General features: G+C 42.0%; 1 protein-coding gene across 3 annotated transcripts in view; it reads left to right on the plus strand.

Moving 5' to 3' along the window:
• The window catches only part of BIRC6 (baculoviral IAP repeat containing 6), a 172290-nt gene that overhangs the window by 137004 nt on the left and 16991 nt on the right, over positions 1–18295 (plus strand). For all 3 annotated transcript variants that reach the window (XM_088524187.1, XM_088524188.1, XM_088524189.1), the window contains exons 66-67: positions 13988–14198; positions 18107–18252. In XM_088524187.1, coding sequence (XP_088380313.1) covers positions 13988–14198; positions 18107–18252 — 357 coding nt within the window. The remainder of the gene's footprint in view (positions 1–13987; positions 14199–18106; positions 18253–18295) is intronic.

Raw genomic sequence — 18295 nt, forward strand, 5'->3', positions numbered from 1 at the left:
GGAGAGCACAGGTTGGCCTGTAATCTGTGAAGAGGCAGATTTGCAGGAAAATATTCCTGCGGCAGTTCTTGCCCGGGAAGCCAGACAGGTGCATTTTGTCTGGCGCCTCTCAGGCTTTGGGAAAGGGAGGGCAGTTTGAAGTCTCCTCTTCCTCCCCACCTCTTTGGGTAAAAATCCACAGTTTTAGCAGCCTCTCTAAGTAACTGTGTGCCAAATCCATCGTGTCCAGTCATTGTCCAGTACGAGGAGTGGGAGCGCAGTCTTGTATTGGTAGGGCATAGTTCCTCCACAGGAAGGCAGATCATTTTTACCTGTACTGCAGACACTGTTAGTTGATAAGCGTATTTTAAAAGTACTTGCAAAATCAAACAGTTGCGAAGCTTATGAATAGGGGAAAAAAAAAAATTCAAGCAGCAAGAGTGTAACGAAAACCCTTGATCAAGATGCAGAGCAGCGTGTGTTACAAATTATGAGGCGTCGATTGAAATGCAGTTTTTAGTACTTCTGGGGGGAGTTTTTAAAGGAAGCAAAAGAAGGTAAATCAGTGCCTTAAATGGTTTCATTTTCAAATCAGTTTATTTAAATATTGAATGTTAATTTCCAGTCTTCTTCTAAAATGTCTAAGTTAAATTTGTTATCTTAGTAAATGCCCAGCATTTCATATTTCACGTGCATACTTTTTGAAAGTGAATGCCATGCAAATATCAGCACAATAATTGGTGTGGTATTTCTACATTATTCTGCCTTTATCCCAAAAGCAATATTGTTTTGATGAAATTCTTTGTTTAATCTCTGGCATGTCACCCTTAAAAATGTATTTTAAAATATGCGTATAGGCTTGCCGTCGTATTCTTTTATTCTGAAAAGGTGCTGCAATTTCACTTGCTCTCCAGTTTTCTTTTTGTGCATGTTGAATGTATTTCTGTATCCATTTGGATGCATGCAGAGCTGTTGGGATGGGATGGGGGAGCAAGAGGACTGTGGATGCAGTCTGATCATTCGCATAGCTCAGAGCAGCTAACAACAACGCACTCATGAAGCCCTTGTGCTGCATTGATCCTCACAGGTTAGAAATCACTCTCCTTTATAGAAGGAGAGAAATAGTTTAATGTGCATCTTTATTTAAAAAGTAATGAGGTATTTGGAAGGTGGGAGTCTATTGCTTTGGTAATTTAACACAATCTGGTATGAAAGGATTCAAGGACAGTAGAAGAATTTCTTACAGTGTGTAAGTATAAAGTCTACATGTATAAATAGTGACAACAAAGCAAATTGATCAGCTCCGCCAGCTAATCAAGAGGTATCCCCCAAAGGGCAGCACAAGACGCTCAGCGGTTTCTCGGTGTGCCCATTGCCATGGCCCAGCTCTCAGAGCAGCTTTTCGTTTCAGTAGCTGTGGGGGAGCGAGGGGCAGTGCCCAGCTCGAACCTGGGAACCCGCTGATCTCCCTAGGCACCCTCTGCACTCAGTGGAGGGACCCGCAGCTCCGTGGCCCAGGGTGCAGATCCCGCGTTTAGTGCGGGCCTCATTTCGGCAGCGTTTCTCCCTCCCTGTTACTGCTGTGCCCTTCTGCCCAGACACGCAGGGAGCTGCCTTGGAAAGCAGAGTGGGGTAGCATGAACCTCCAGGGCCGACAGCAGCGAGAGGAAGGGACCCTGGCTGCCTCAGCGGTCAGGACTGTCCGAGAGTCGCCAAGTGGGAACAGGCTAGCAGGCCTAACATTTCTTGAGCAGAGTGGAAGGTTAAGGAATTTAACCTACTATAGTGAAAGCTGGTATTTATAAATATTTTCCCCAGTATAACTAAGTAATTTGAAAATAACTTGATTTATGCAAAATATTAGATATTTGGAAAGGTGAGGAAATATTTGTGTTTGCATAAAATAACATCAGAGTCTGTAATTGCATTTTTGCATGAGCTAGTAATAATAATTAACAATAATTAAAAAAAGTATGGGTATGAACCAAGTTGGTGATTGGTATGTTTTTGGGTCTGGACATTTGTATCCAGAAATGTTCTAAATTTAATTCTGTTGCTTCCATCAAGGCAAAGCTTTTAAGCACTTAGTAAGACTTTGGCAACACATTGACACCTGATTTAAGTAGCATCCCAAGGGCACCGTAAATTCTGTTGATGGGAGGTCGTTGTATTCATTATGGCTGATGTTTGAGCGTTGGTATTGCATGGGAATAGATCTTAGGCAGTGCGAATGTGTGAATGTCCTATTTTAAATGTCTTCATACTTCAACAGGGAGTTGCTAGGCTATCTTGTAAAAAAAACAGTGGTATAAATTCCCAGTAGTACAGCCCTAATCCATAAATTATTATTATCCTGCTATATGCTAAAGCTTTGAGCACTGCATTACAACTGTAACATTTCATTTACAGAAGTAGGAAATAGTTAAATAAGGCGCAAGGGTTCCCCCCCCCCACATACATTTTATAGATTAATAAAATTGCGGATTCCAAATAAGATGTGTCTTGCTCCTGTAGATAGTAAATGCTCTGAAAAAATACTGCATGAAGTTTGCAAGTTAGAGCAGAATTTAAAGGAAGATATGAAGGCAAAGGGTAGAAAGAAAAGCTTGAGAGCTGTCTAGACTTGAAAACCTATTTAAGATAAAATTCTGTAATGAAATCCTGAAGGTGATCACTCATACATCATTCATCAATGAAGATCTTTTGCCTTGTAATTCTTTTGTGTTTTCTGTAAGATACAGAATACTACTTGTAAGATACTACTTGTAAAACAGTAGCAAATGCACCCTGCGAGTGTGCTGTGAATTGCCGCCTTTTCCTCGTTGCCGGGCTCAAGGAACTTCCCTTGATCAGAGCTGACCATTTTCAGGATAACCTGCAGAACGGCCGGGCGAGGCTGTGTCTGCTGCAGGGCACATAGCGAGTGCAGCAGCACAGAGAGATGAAGCAGCCGGCCCAGCCGATGAGGGTGAGGATGCCCGGGCCCCTTCCTCCTCCCATCCTCATCCTCAGCACTAGGAGGGGCCCTCAGCGATGGGCACAGCCAGTTTGAGGCAGGTTTTGAAGTCTGTCCTTATTCCTCCATTGAGACAAGAGGAAGAATTCAGATCTGTGAAAGCAGGTTCCCAAGCAAAAAGCATCCTTCATCATCCGCAGTGTGATTACGTCCAGGTTTCCTAATGATCTCACTCACCTCTCACGTGCGTCACCTCAGCATTGAAATAGGTATTTTTGACTCTCTAACTTTGTCTACATCTTGTAGTAATTTTCCTGCTGATGAGGAGCAGCAGAGCCTTTTGACTGCTCTCTGGTTTGTCTAGTTTTGTAACTTGGTCCCTGATCCAGAACAGCTTTGGAGAAATCCAGGATTCTCTCAGAACTAATATCAGAGTTTCCTCTCATTTGTTCCAACTTGTCAGTCCTCACTCACCAGAATTTTATCTGCTTGAATCTTTTACACGTGTTTTAAAATAGTTCTGAATTTGGAAATCAATTAGAGCTTTATAAAATGCCCCTTAAAATAGCTTGGCAGTGGGAGGAAAGGAGGACTACCAGCTCTTGCGCTGCAGTCTTTCTGGCAGCAGCCCCTCTGAGCGCCGGTCAAGATTTACCCATAAATACGGTGAGAAGGCAATGCCATTATTTTATCAAGAAATGTGGCAGGTTTATGACAGTTGAGGAGCGATTTGGGGGGAAACGGAGCCAACTTCCCTGTGGCAGTGACAAATCCCATTTGGTTTGAAGACATCTCCTTTAATCATTCTCCTGATGAACTGAATAAACCTGGAAGAGGACAACGATGCATATCCATGAAGCAGAAGTTGGGTTTCAGCCCTAACTGTGTTGGACTTGGATGTGGTGGAATGAAAAGGTGGAGAAGAAAAGAGTTTCTTTTTTTGGTTGGTTGTTTTTTGTTTTTTCCCCCCTTCTTCAGTCTGCAGTCTCATATAGAACATGGACAGTCTTTATTTGCTCTTCTTCACTGGTGTCAAGAAGAATCGTCCACTTGGGTACTGGACCTTTGACGAGTGAAGCATCTTTAGCAGCACCTTGCTGTGTTTTATCAAATCTATTCTCTCTGATTTCTCTTTTGAAAATAGTTTCGGAATAAAAGTGTACCAGGGGAGAGCTTCATTGCCTCAAACCACTGGTGGTGGCTTTTGCTGCTGCTGCTGTGTTCAGAGCACACTTTGGACTGAACTGCAACTGCTGACCCTACTCAAGTCGTGCTCACAGGAAATTAAAGTACACAGTAATTTTTTTTCATAAGGAAGAGGATTTTGTGGGGAAGGCAATCACAGACTGTAATTTTTTGCTATCCCATTTTGAATCTGCTTAAGCATCGCTCTTGTGGTACTGACTTAAGGTAGACCTTCCTGAGAGAGCTTGATGCCTTGTGTTCGTCTTTGTGATGTATTTTATGAGAGGCAACTAAACTAACCCACCTTCTTGCCGTCCACAAATGAGTGAATTAATTCTTTTAACAAGCTTTGAGGCTGAACACAGTTGGAGGTTCTTCTCTGGTACAAGGATGTGTGGAAGCAAACAAACCCTACAGAAGATATATGTTAATTTGTGTCAGTGGTTTTTCTGGGGGGGGCGAGAGGGGAGGAGATCTTGAATTATTCACTACAAATGAATTCACATTTTTTTTATTAGAAATATTCAGAGTTCATTTTAAAAATACTGTACAGCCGGCACTTCCCATATTCATATACAGAAACTTCCCATTCCTTGTGTTTCCTGTCATATTGTTATTCTCTATAAGAGTACTTGGAGTGTTGAGTACAGGCTCAAAGGGAAAAGATCTCTGTGGCTAAAGAATTTCATGTAGGAATTAAGTTGTGATAGCTTATTTCAACATAAAAGTTCTTTTTTTTTTTTTTAGTCTTCATATGTTCTTGTCATCTCTAGAGGGCAAGTTCAAGATAACATCTCTTATTGACACAGGAAGTTTTAGTTATCTTATAGGTTGGTTTCCTTTGCCGTGTTCTAACCCCAGGTTAGAGCATAATCTGTGACAAGAAGTGATGTGAGAACCAGCACAAATTTTGCATGAAAGGTGCAAGTTCTTTTATTGCACAGGTCTGGGATGAAGAGATGATTCTCCCCGTCAGTGCAACACTCAGTTAAACTGCTCTGCAAATTTACAGCATGGACCCTATTTAACACAAAAGCAGGTCTGATATGCAGTGACTACAGGTAGTTACCTTCCCAATAGGCTTCAGATTTCTTTCTAGATACCTGCACTGTGGCTCTCAGAGTGCTTGGATGATCAAGTATTCCTTAGAAGACCCACTAAAGCAGTAAAGGCTCTGGCACGTGTGGGCGCAGAGGCTCTGCCGTCGCGGCCAAGCCACACAATTGGTGTCTCGGGTCGAATGGGAGTCGCACAGTGGGTGCCCTCCCGTCCTGCGAGGGGGGACCCTGCAGGGCTGCGGTCGGGCGCGGGAGGCTGCCTGCACCACGCCGGGGCCGCGTGGGCTCCTGCCCCACGGCAGCCCCACGGCAGCCCCACGGCGCTGCTGCTGGGCTGCGCAGGACGGGAGGCCGCCCCCGAGCTGTGGGCTTCTTCCACCTGCTGGAATCAGACTCTAAACAGTTGTAATTCTTTATCATTTAACTTTGAGTTAGCTTGTCTGTTTCTGCAGCATGTGCTATAAAATGGCAGATTTCTGTCTTATTTTCAATTCCCATTTTATTCTAAAAAAATAGTGACTGTTTTATGGGCTGCAAGGAAGAAAGTGCAGACTGAAGATCTTTTCAGGACGACTGCCTGCCCGCTGCTCTTCCAAAGCTGTGAAATCTGTGCCCATGCTGAGATGATGAAAATAAGATTAACTTCCTTGAAAATCTCAATAAAAGTTCTTGGAGCAATGATATTTTTCTTTTGTTGTTTGTGGAGTGCTGGCACTTGAGAATACTCCACCTACTGAAAATATTTATTTCCTTTGTTATGTGGAAGCTTAATTTGCCACTTTTCACTTAAATTAATTTCATTACATTTACTTAAAGGACAAAGTATTTTGTAGGTCATTTTTATTTTATTAAATACTACAGCAAGGAGATGTTTTAATCATTTCTTTTTTTTCTCCTCTGAGTATCCTTACTTATGTATTAGATAGCATAAGACTATCCTATAGCTTTATATTGACAGTTAATCCATGTTTGCTTGCTGTCGTTTTCTTGATCTGGATCCCAGCATCTTCTGAGTAGCTTTTGGCTCTAATTGCTTTAGTTTTGAAGAGCTGACGCAGGAGAAGAGCAGCAACCCCTGGGAAGAGGGATCTCGGAGAGGGCAGCGGAGTCGGATTCTGTCGCAGTCCCAACTCGCTCTGTGCTCTCTGCTGCTCATCCCTTCCGAGCTGCTGCCTGCAGCAGCATCTCGGGAAACAAGCCCTGCTTGGAGAATGTGCCTTTTTTAATTTATTTTTTTCTCATGTTGCTTCTTCATTTTCCCCCTATGTTAGGTGGCTCTGCAGACCCCAAGAAGCATTTCTTAATTCCCTAATGACATTCTCAAGACTATCTGGGGCATTATTAAATGGCAGGGAATGATCTCTCTATAGGCTTCCATTACCTGGAAATACAGTGTGCTGTGGGAACAGTGTTGTCCATGCGACCTACACGTATTTAGTGCATATGCCTCAGAAGGCCAGTTTTTGTCTTTATCTCTTATATGTGTTGATGTTTTTTCCTTTGTCTTCAAACACATGGAATTGTGTCTGTTTTCTCAACTGTACCAAGCTGCCTTAATAAAATAATTATTTTTCCCAACAAAGGTTTTTCTGGGTTCACTGAGGTGTTTGTGACAGGTTTTTCATTAAGTGGTGGTGTTCAGCTTTACTCATAAACAAACCTTTCCTAAAAATACCTGGCCTCACCAAGACATATATTCTTTAAAAATAGATGAACCACTACTAGTTAAGAACCATGGGATTACTCCCTTGTACCATGTAATTTCTACAAGTCAGTCACTTGAGCGGTGCATTTTGGCTTCTATAATTGAAGTACATGATTTTCCTTTTATATTACAATTAATATTTTTTTCCCAGTTTCCTAGAAGAAGCTTATAAGAATAACTGTGTTAAGACAGACCCGAGTTGTTATGGCCTGTAGTAAGAGCAGTGTTTGCACTAACGTCAGCGGGAGGGGAAGCTGAGAGACGCCGGCGGGATGGGGCAGAATGCCTGGCACTGCGGAGCAGGAGGTGACGTCTGCTCGTTTTTTAGCCCTCACTGGCTTCAGTCAGTTCGTTTTTAGGTAACTCCATACATTCTGGTCATCCTCGTCCCCTTTTGCTTGTACCTTTTCCAGTTGTGCCCTGCCTTCCTTAGGCAGGGAAGCTGCACGTGGTGTTCAAGTTGAAGCTGGGCTCATGTTCTTAGTGTCACTAAGTATTTTCTACTTCATTCCCGTTCACTTTCTGCCACTTGAGCTGATCTTTTGTGACTGCTGATGAGCCCAGTGCGGACGTCGCAGGAGAGAGTTTTTGTGGTTGTAAATCTGAATACCAATAATCATCTTGAAGCCTGGTGTTGTACATGTTCACTTCAGATCCCCACCTTCTTGCATTATTTTTCTCTGCTCTGACCCAGATTTTGAACTTGTGGCACTATAAGAAGGTTTCCAAAGCGAGACTTAGCCCCTCCTTATCCCTCGGACAACAACCTCTTACCTGTTAAGCTTCAGAGGGAGTAGCTCTTCCCTTCTTACCTTACCCAGCTCTTCCATGTGGAGCATCTTTCTTTCCCTCCAGCTGACTGGATAAGAGACGTTTGTGTCTTCTTTTCATGGTTCTTCATTGTGCAAGGGGTCAAGTCTCTTCTGATGCCTTTTTATTTTGATACTCAAAACCATACTTTGAAAATGCTCCTGTCATTCCTTTAAAGAAAAGTAAGGAAAAGGTTGAGCTAATTATAAAGATGACAATATGTAGAAAGCTTTTATTTTATTTTTGCCCCAAAGCTAATGTTTCCTTAAAGATATCTGATTTTGAAGTATTCTGTAGGCTTTTTTTTTTTTATCTTCTCAAAATGTAGCAGAACATAGGGTGTTAATTAGGCCTATTATAAAAGAGGCTTGCCCTGGGTTGATTCTGCAAGGGAAAATCAAGAGGCAATAGAGCATGGTGTGTTTGGAACTGACACTATAGCCTGCAGCGTGGACTGCATTCATAGATCATATGTTTGGAAAGATGCAGTAAGGACGAGGAGGCTGGGGAATGCCTCCAGCTTCGAAATATTTGGAAAAAGTAGGGAAAAAAGTATGACCCTTTGGGAAGCGCCCTCTCTAATCCTAATGCTTGGTGCTCTCTGTGACAGGAAGACTGTGTTCAAAGGTTCTAGTTAGCAATATAGAATCAGTGTTTCCTTTGTGTGGCTTTTGGAACAGTGCTGGTTTTAGCTATTTAAGTCTTTATTATGATAACAAGATCCTGAAATATTGGTTAATTTAATCGTGCTTGCAGTTTTAGCCTGGTGAGAAACGTACCATGGCATCAGAAATTAAAGTCCTCAGTAACTACTAACCATGTTCTAGAAATGAGGATAGAACATAAACATCTATTTTCAGAAGATCTGGAAGTAAAATCAATGGCATGGATGTATTGCACCACAGTAATGACATAAACATTGGATTTTTACCAAGTTGAAGGGAGATAAAAACATTGAATATTTTTTCCCTTAACAGCCTAAATTGAGACCAGTGTCCTCCTTTATGGTTACTATATCACTTAAATTTTGATTGTATTTTTTTATTTTTTTTTACTTCATTCTTGATTATAGAAGTCAGTGTGTTCATTCCAAGTGTTAACCCATTTTCCTCTCTATTTAGCTGTTGAACATAAGTCATGCTCATTGCTATTTACAGGGTTTTTAAAGTTTAATTTTACATTTCCTGGTTTTAGGTTGTATGTTCTTCACAGAATCCTTTTTCCTTTATAGCCGTTTCCTTTTGGTTGTCCCTTCACAGCCGTCCCCCTCATCCCCTCACGCTTGTGGTGGCAGCTCTGCTGGGGAAGCAGAGAAAACACCAATAGTTTGACAAGGGTTTCCAGTGATGCCCTCTGGGGCTGCTGCCATCGCACGGTTTTTTCCTCCAACAAAGACAGCGGTTCATGAATATTACTTGGATTACAAAGGAATTGCACATAGTAAAAACTAGATTGAATAAGCCATGCTTTTACGGGACTCCAAAATAAGTGAAATTCAAGGAAATGACAAAGGCCTGAAATGGTGCAAGTGGAGCACATGAGAAACTGTGTGGGAGTCAGATTGAGAGCAGCTAGTACAGACTTTGGCACAGTACAAAAGCTAGGGGACTATGCAGCTGGCACTATAATTTACTTAAAATTGAAATACCTTTTTAGGTGTCTGTTTTATCCCATCTTGCGTGCAGATTGTAAGCTGTTTGGGTGGGAATTCCTGGGTTGATGACCATGAATCACTGAGAATGCCTTTGCTTTAGATGCAAGGAAAGCGGGATGGAACCTGTCATTCTTTACAAAACATTTTACTCGATTTGTCTCTTAATTTTGTGCAAAGTGTGAAGATTTGGGGAAATAACAGTTAGGCTAAGTGAATATTTTCCTTTATTTCTAAATAAATGTCCATATTCTTTGTAATATGTTTTAAATATATATATATACCTTGCAGTGGCAATAAGTTTTATGTTCTTATTCATACTCAGTTAATTTGTCTTGAAGATATTAAATGAACTGCAAAAAAATTTTACTGCTATTCAAGATTATCTATTTAATGGGCCATTAAGAGTTGCTATTCTTCATTTGAATGCTGTGGAATATTAAAAGAAAGCAAAAGATATTAGTCTGAGTTGGGACATTACCTTGTTATATGTGCAGTTTAAGGTGATATCGTGATTCTGTTAATCTGCTTCCCCTCATGTGCTTTCCCATTGCGCTGAGGGTGTAATTGCACACGGATCATCTCGGGTCTCTTGCAGAAACGGGTCTATGTTGGTGATGAATAAACACCTGAGCTGATCGGTGGCTCCCCAGGAAAAGCAGAACGTGGCTATACGTTTTCCAGAGTGTGGTTTGATGCCGGAACATCTCGTGACTGGCATGAGGGCATCTGTACGAGAAGGCAGTTTTCAAAGGCTGGAGGCTCCGCAGTTCCTGGAACTCCAGACTCCCAAGAGCCCTGTCGCAGTCAGGCTCCTCTTCCCGACACCCTCCCCGACCTGAGCTGTTTACAAGCGCTAGGGGATCTGGTTTCGTAAAATGTCTTTTTTAAAATTTTCTTCTTCGTTTCTTGTTGTTTCCCCTCCCTCTCCACCCAGGATGTTTTTAGGCTCGAGCGTGCAGAGCTGGCAAACAGCAGGACCGATTCCAGTGGAACTCGGCCTGCGCTGGAAGCGGGAGGGAGGGCTGGAGCCGGCCCCGCTGCCCCATCCTGGCCCTGGAGGCTGCCGGAGGCTGGAGGCTGGAGGCTGGAGGCAGGGCCCTCCCGCTCTGCTCCGTGCGCGGTGGAGAGCCCGCCCGGAGGCAGCTGGACAGAAGACGTGTCCATTCCTTACTTAGAAACACGTTCTGACTCGGGATAACGAGTCCGTCTGTCACTTAGGGCAAAGCCAAGAATTTTCATCTCCGTCTCCGTTTTCTTCGGAACGCTGTGCATTTGGAGTTGGGCGTGCTCGTGTGCATGCCCACATAAATCAAATGTTCTTAGTACCATCTCATAAAACCAAAGTATCCGTATAAAAATAATACTTCGATGCTGTAAGGATGTGCTAATACTACCCAAATTATAGCTTCTCTGTAGCAAAAGTATCTCTTTCTATTTAGTTTTTGTATTTGCTTAAAATTGCTTGTATCTTAGCTCATATAAGATACTTTTATTCAAGGATAATTGTCCAAAGCTTCTGTATCTGCTGTCTGATGGAAATAAGATTCTTTAATTCATCAATTTACAAGTCTCTATTTTATATTTTCCTGCATGTTTCTAGGATTTTTTTTTAGATTCTTTCAAAGGACTTCATTACAAAAATCTAAGCAACTTCTTTCACAAATCTGTGTCATTTATAATATTGCTGTGCCTCCCCAAGTAGGTGCATGGTGGTTTATCATGGTGCCATTCTCTTTATATTAAAATTGAAGGCATTCACAAGGAATAGATGAGCTACCAAGCAGAGGTCTTAAAGAATAGTTTGCTAATTTAGAATTCTCTACAGCAAGTTTTCTGATTCTTATACCCACATATTCAGTCATATAAAATAAGATACAAGTTTCTTCCTCTCTTTTTGTTTGCTTTAGAGCGGATTGCATGGATCATAATCCTTAATAACTCTCGTAAAAGCCTTGGAGCAAAGTAATAGAAGCTGCATAACCGTATCAAGGAAGTGAATCCGAATGTAGAATGCTGTATTTTAAAAACAATGACAAAGCATTAAAGCAATCAGTATTTGTTCCCTAAAAGTAGGTTGTTTAAATTACAACAAAATGAACAATTGCAGTTGTTCCCATATGAAATAAATGAAAAGCAACCTAAGCTGGTTAATTCAGCTAAAAACTGGAAAATCTTTTATTGAATAAAGAAAAAAAAAAAGTCAGTTTTAAAGTTGTCAGTTCCGCCTCCCTCAAAACAATTAATTTGGAATTTAACTGTCTGTTGAGCAAAGGAGAAAGCCAGCAAGTTTTGTGCGGATTGGAATGATCTCTTCTGGCCTCATGAAAATGTTACCGGCGTATTTAGGAAAAACAGAACGAGCCCGGGAGGCTTCCCAGGTGCTCGGTGGCTGCGGTTGTGCAGGAGGCCGTCCCTGCCCTGCCGTGCTGCCCGCGGGCAGAGCCGCGTCCCCCTTTCCCTCCTCTCCGCCCTGTTATCCGGGTCCTTGCGGAGCTCGTGGGAGTCCGGCTGCCCCAGCGCTTGGGGCCTTATCAGACCTGCTCCTCCGCCTTCCCAGGCAGTTCTGCGCAGCGTGGGGATTTTTCCCTGGGCGATCCTTGTTCACTGGGAAATAGATGTTGAACATATGGAAGGAGTACCAAAATATGCTTGAAAACTGGCAAATAAAATAAAACGGAATGAACAAAATGACAGATAATGTGAGGGGAGGCTGGGAGAGCTGGGACTCCTCAGCCTGGAGAGGAGAAGACACAGTGGGGTATCACTAATGTGTTCGAGTATCTCGAGGGAGGGGATACGGAGGATGGGACCAGACTCCTCCTGGTGTTGCCAGTGATAGGAGGGAGGCAACAGGCACAAACTGAAGCACAGGCAGGTCTGTCTGAACAGAAGGAGCAACTTCTTGGCTGTGAGGCTGATGGGCACAGGAACGTGCTCTCCGCAGAGGCGGTGCAGCCTCCTCCTCTGGAGATGCCCCGAAGCTGCCTGTGGCACGAGCTCTAGGTGACCTGCCTGAGCCTGGGACTGGGTGGTCTCCAGAGGTCCCTCCCAGCCCTGCTGTGGTTCTTAGGTACCCACGTTTCCATTCAAAGTGGGGTTTGCTGTAAACAATTGGAATAATTTGCCATGAGGTATTTTTGGAACCGTGATGCCAGACATCACAGACCCATGCTGGGTTTCAGTAAGGTGGTCTCTGTGTTCAACACAGCAAAGCTCTTCCCGGGTCTGAGCTGGTGCCGTCGTAAGAGTTTCAAAATATGAATGGGAAGCTGTTGAATCAAGAGCTCCTTATAGAGGAAAATCCAGCTTTAAGCACGGATAAATTTGCTTACTTTGTTCACTTTTGGTTGGGTGCGTGCATCGTCCCATCCTGCTGTATTTAGAGCCAAGGGATTGGTAATGGGAGATGAAAGTTTGTAATGTGCTTTAGCTTGGAGGGTCAGATGTGCTAAATGAAACATTAAAGTGTTCTTCCATGCTTCATTCTGGCCTAATGTGAGTTGTCAGTTAATTTTTGCTGGAAAAAGCAGAAACATATTTATCATAAACTCAGTCATTTGTAAATACTTTCAAGTAGAGCTTTTTTTTTTTCTTTCCCCGCAGTGAGGTTAAAAATAGTATGTCCTAGGGACAGGGGAAACAGCTGTGTGAAAGTGTCTGTGTATTGCTGCATTTTCAGGATTTCTGTAATGGCATAAAGTCAGTCGAAAATGACATGCGTTACATGCTTGACCCAAACAAGTGGAGGAGAAAAATAAGCAGCGCGGTGACAGAGAATATGCCGGGATGGTGCGGAATTCTTCCGCCTTGCTTCCCGGCCGGAGGAGCTGGTATCCGAGGAGCTGGTATCCGTGCTCTCCCCACGGTCGCTCCCGTCGCGCTGGGCGACACCAGGCCCGGGCCTGGGCCAGCGGCTCCGCGCTCTGCTTCGCTGCTTCCTGAGGTGGGCGCAGGCAGGTGGAATCGCTGTATTCAGAGCCTTTGCCTGCGGTTTTTCAGTGGGATTTAAAGTGTTGCTAACCTTGTCCAAGAAAAGGCAGAAAGCTAAATTGCTTAGTAGATAACGACATTTATTTAATGACCACAAATATTCCTGCAATAATATAGACCGTCTTTTCCAAAGGAGAGGACAGCTATATATGAAGTGGGTGGTTTCGTTTAAGTCTTTGCTTGTTAATGTTTCTGCCATTAGAACTGGCAAATGCAACCCTGCCACGCCATATAGTTGACCTGTCTGTCTGTCTTCTGAAAGTTAGCGTTTTTCCCCATAAATACTTGTTTGCAGTTTCTGCCAACATTCAGCTTGAGCCAGGATTGTGAACCAATGTATAATGTGGTAATGCAACTACCTACTTGCTAGCACTTTGCCTTGAATTCTTTTGTGGTGTTTTTTGTTTGTTTATTTCTTTTTATAGCTTTTGTTTTTCAGGAATCTCATCCAGTTTATTCTGGACTTCATTAATTCACTCACAGTGAATTAAAGCATAAATTATAAATTGTTAATATACAATACAGCATTTTATGATCAAATATATTTCTTATTTTATTAATTATAGAAATCTCCATTTTTATTGAAGGTGCCTGGAATAAGACTGGAAGTCCTTTTTGGTTTTGCTGATTTTTATAAACTGTTTTTCTAGTTCTGGATATGGCCCGGCACGTTCCTCTCTATCGAGCCCTGCTGGAACTGCTCCGTGCTATTGCATCTTGCACGTCTATGGTGCCACTCCTGCTTCCTCTGTCTGGAGAAAACAGTGACGAGGACGAAGAGCACTTGGAATCACAAGCTTCCGTAGGGACTTTGCTGGCTAAAATGAAGACCTGTGTAGACACCTACACCAACCGGCTGAGGTAATGAATTTGATCATCCCTAACACTTCTGTAAAATGTTTTTTGTGCACGTGTTAAAAATGTAGAGGTGAAAGAAGACACAGATATGCGTCTCTGTCTGGATTGGTGCTGCATTGTAGCGTGAGTATAGCTTGTGTTTAGTATGCATATATTCTGTTGCATTATACCATATTTTTAGGATTTATTTTTATATCACAGGCTGCTGGGTATGGATACTCTCTGTCACTTCATCTGAAACTGCTCAGCAGAGGAGTGCTGCTCAAAAATCTGGGCACTTTAAATCATTTTCTTAAATTTCTGCCCCCCTCCCCGCAATGAGGTGTTTCTGTTGCTTGCAGGACTGTGCGTTTCCTGCCGTCGGAAGGACTGTTCCTGGGAAGCTCTTAATGTGGTCCTGCAAGGAATGGGATTGGAGAGGGTCATGGCAAATAGTTGTCAGTTTTTACCAGAAACATTCCCAAACTCTCTTGCATATCCTTCTGTGCTCCTTCTTTAGGTACAATCAGTATTAGACGATTATTTTAATAAATGCTTCCCAGTTGATTTGGCTGGGTTCTCAGTACAGGTTTCTTGTTTTGTTATGGCAGCACAAAAACCCTGTTTTCCTCTGTATGGTTTAAGCATAGTGCAGTTTGCCTTTAAAGCCAACGTATAGACACGAGGTATAGACAGCCTGGACTCATTAAGTTATGAAGGTTGGCCATCAATATAAGCAGGAGTTGGCATGAGTTGCTTAAAGGGGACCATCTGCTGTCCTTTTTAGGTTTTTTGCCAGGAGAACAACGTAGGCATGGGATCTGCTTTCAAAGAGAAAACTTTTATTTGAACGGTTCTACTTGCATGTCTAGGCATTGCCATCTCTGTGGTGGAGCAAGGCTGTCCACTTGGATCCAGAATTTAAGGGGGGACCATTTGGTTTTAGGTTCTGGCAAGCATTTGATTTCATTTACTTTCAAATCCTGTAATATTTTATTGAAAAATCAAGAAACTTCTGGATAATGAAGACGACATTTAGGTAGGCAATAAACTTTCCTGTTTTGTTTTGTTTTTGATAGATTCAAAATCTATCACTAATTTTAGGGGTCAGGCTTGTAGAAAGGGTCACCATCAGGGCTGGGTTTTAAGACATTTGGTTGTTGTGACTGCTCTGCCCTTTGCTGTAGAGATCTAGCTTTGCTCTGTGCTGTGCAGCAACACAGGCTCATCTGAACTGCCGTCTACTACGTGAACTCCACGGCAAATTGTTAAATTTGATAATGGAGTAAAACTGTTTTCTGCACAGTCACAAAATAAGTTTCTTTTCAAAGATAATAAAAATCTATTCCGAGATGGTTTCAAAACTCCAGCTGGATTTCCTCATGGCGCAGGTAATACCTGCTTCAGGAGATCCAAATGCTTCACACTTACGGTGCCCGTCACGCTGCTCCTGCAGGTTAGCCCAGCACAGTTCCAAGGTTGCCGGGCTGTTTCAGGCTCTGTACAACACGTGCTGTCCCAGGACGCTTCTCTGGATGCTTTTCTGTTGTGCGGGGAATACATTCAAGGATGCCGGAGGCATTTTCCCTGCTAAACTTTTTTTATTGTCATTAATGTTATTTTGAGGACTGCTAAGTGAAACAGTGCAGTCTGCAAACAACAATTGTCTTTGTAATTGGGTTCCAAAACTTGAAAACAAAAGGAGGTCCGTTAACGCGCTCCCGCGTTGGTGTTCGAGCTGACGCGTGGCTGCAGAAGGCCGCCCCGCGGTCCTGGCTGGGCTGCAGAGCTCCAGTTTGGCTGCCTGGAAATGTGCGCCCAGGAGGAGCTTATGGAGGTCGCTTGCTTTCAGCTGTGTTTTGGAGTTTGTTGGTTTTGGTTTACTTTTGTTTTTTTTTAAAGACTTATTCATGGTGCTCATTTCCCCTGCATTTCAAGAGGACAGTGTAATAACCTGTGATTTTCTGGAGGTGAACGGGCTTCTGTTCGTTGCTTGCGGAAACGCACACAAAGTGGGAGGCCATTAGGGTTGAACAGTGCAAAGGTTGTCGAGCTGTGAGCCCCACAAAATGATCATTTTTGATCACAAATGCTACAGAACTGGATGCAAAATGCTACAGAACTGGATGCAGTTCCTTTACAAGTAGAATGTTTGTAGGACAGCAGGGCTGAATGGCTCATAGGCTTTATTTTGTGATTGCTTTGATAAATGTGTCTTCCATATCATCAAATTTACCTCTGAAGTACCAGGCATGGGTGAGTAAGTATCAGTATTGGCTTTAAAAATTAAAGTTGCCTTAGGAGGATATCATTCATTATTCATTTAGCACAGTGTGAAAGGAACCCTGTCATCTTCCAGCACAAGCTAAATTAACAGTTTAAATTATTAGCATGTACTCTGCTCTTTCTTCTAGCAAATATATTAGTGACTGTCATTCCTTTAAATATGAGCTGGCGTGAGTTTGCCTGAACTGCAAGTGGAAGTTTCTGAATCTAAATCAAATATTTGGCTCTTTCTCCATTTAAAAAAAAAAATATAAGGCCTAGGTACATGACCAGGTTTGTCCTCTGTATAATAACTGGTTGCCTCCCTTCACACACAGAATCTGGGAGGAAAGAACTGTAGAGATGTGTACATGTTTTCTTAAAATAGGGAAAATGTACTGGAAAATATTCATATGGATTATAGATTCTACTTCTGCCTCTTAAAATACATCTCCTGGCCTTGCTACTTGCCTCCTTTAGAAGACCTGAAAGCTGAGCATTGCTCAGTCAACAATGGGCACATACCCTTTTGGACCAAATCCGGAACAGGGAAAATATACCATGCTGCAGGAATGAATTTTGTTGCTAATGTGCTCTAGGGAAATTTTCATTAGATTGGGTACAATACAGAGACTTTCAGTCTCACCATAATCGCCTGTGTTGAATACTTTAGGGGCTCGTTGTTTATGCATGGCTTCAGTCTAGTTTCAAGTACAGTTTTTGGAGCTGCTAAAACACAGGCGTTTGGAACACCAAGGCATTAAATTGCTAATTTCTTCTTGCAAAAATAGCTTCTTCCCTTGCTTTGGTAGGTGGCAGCAAGAAAGAGAGAACTAGTGCTTCTTGGCTATTTATCATGTTTCAATCTTAAAACAAAAACCTTGAGGAAATTTTAGTGAAATTGTTTTCGGACTTTAAAATCTCTTAATTTTGCTGGATAACAATATAAATCTGTGATAGCTCTTTAAGCAAAACTAAGTTTTGCTGGCATGGGTATTTATGGTTTGCTATTATCAAATACAATATTTTCGTTTCATGTATATACTGATAAAGACTGAGACACCATAATCAAAATATTTACCTGTCTTAATGCACTAGGCAACTAGCTGACCTAAAACAGCACTATTGTTATATTCTGTATTTTAAAACAATTTCATTATGAAATTTTGCGGTAATTATGTTTATGTTTTAATTTGTAATAGACTGGTTATAAACATAGAATATATTATAGAAGTCTTTTTATTTGATTTTTGGAGAATGAAGTGCACACTGATCATTTCTTTGTTATACTGATTTTTTTGTAACTTTTCCCCAATTGCTTTTTCACAATGTGCAGAAAAGCAAAGCAGGTGACATAATAGTAATTGACATGCTAAATTGCTGAAGCAACGAATCAGTATATTAATTTTACTATTTGTGTTCGTATTCTTTCTCTTCATATCTTCTGTTGGTCAAATCAAGACTGTATGCTGAATATGGACACAGTTTTTTTGTTTTATGAAGTAATTAACCTGGAGACACTTAGAGACCCTATATTTCAGATTTGCTTTAATCTTGGTCTTTAATCTTTGATGTTTTCCCTTGCTAACCTGCTGAGTACTGTCTGATCTGTTGCACAATATTCTCCTCGTGCAAGATCCTATTTCTTTGCCTCCCCCAAAAAACAGGTCTAAAAAAGACAAAGCAAAAGCAGGAGTCAAGCCAGATGCTTCTGATCAAGAACCAGAGGGACTGACACTTTTGGTACCAGACATCCAGAAGACTGCTGAGATAGTTTATGCTGCTACCACCAGCTTGCGCCAAGCAAACCAAGGTAATGTAGATAGACTTTTATAAATGCTATGTAATGGTTCTTT

Source organism: Tinamus guttatus, unplaced genomic scaffold (assembly GCF_059628265.1).
Source record: "Tinamus guttatus ecotype Peru unplaced genomic scaffold, ASM5962826v1 Tinamus_guttatus_pri_ptg000208l, whole genome shotgun sequence".
NCBI lineage: Eukaryota > Metazoa > Chordata > Aves > Tinamiformes > Tinamidae > Tinamus > Tinamus guttatus.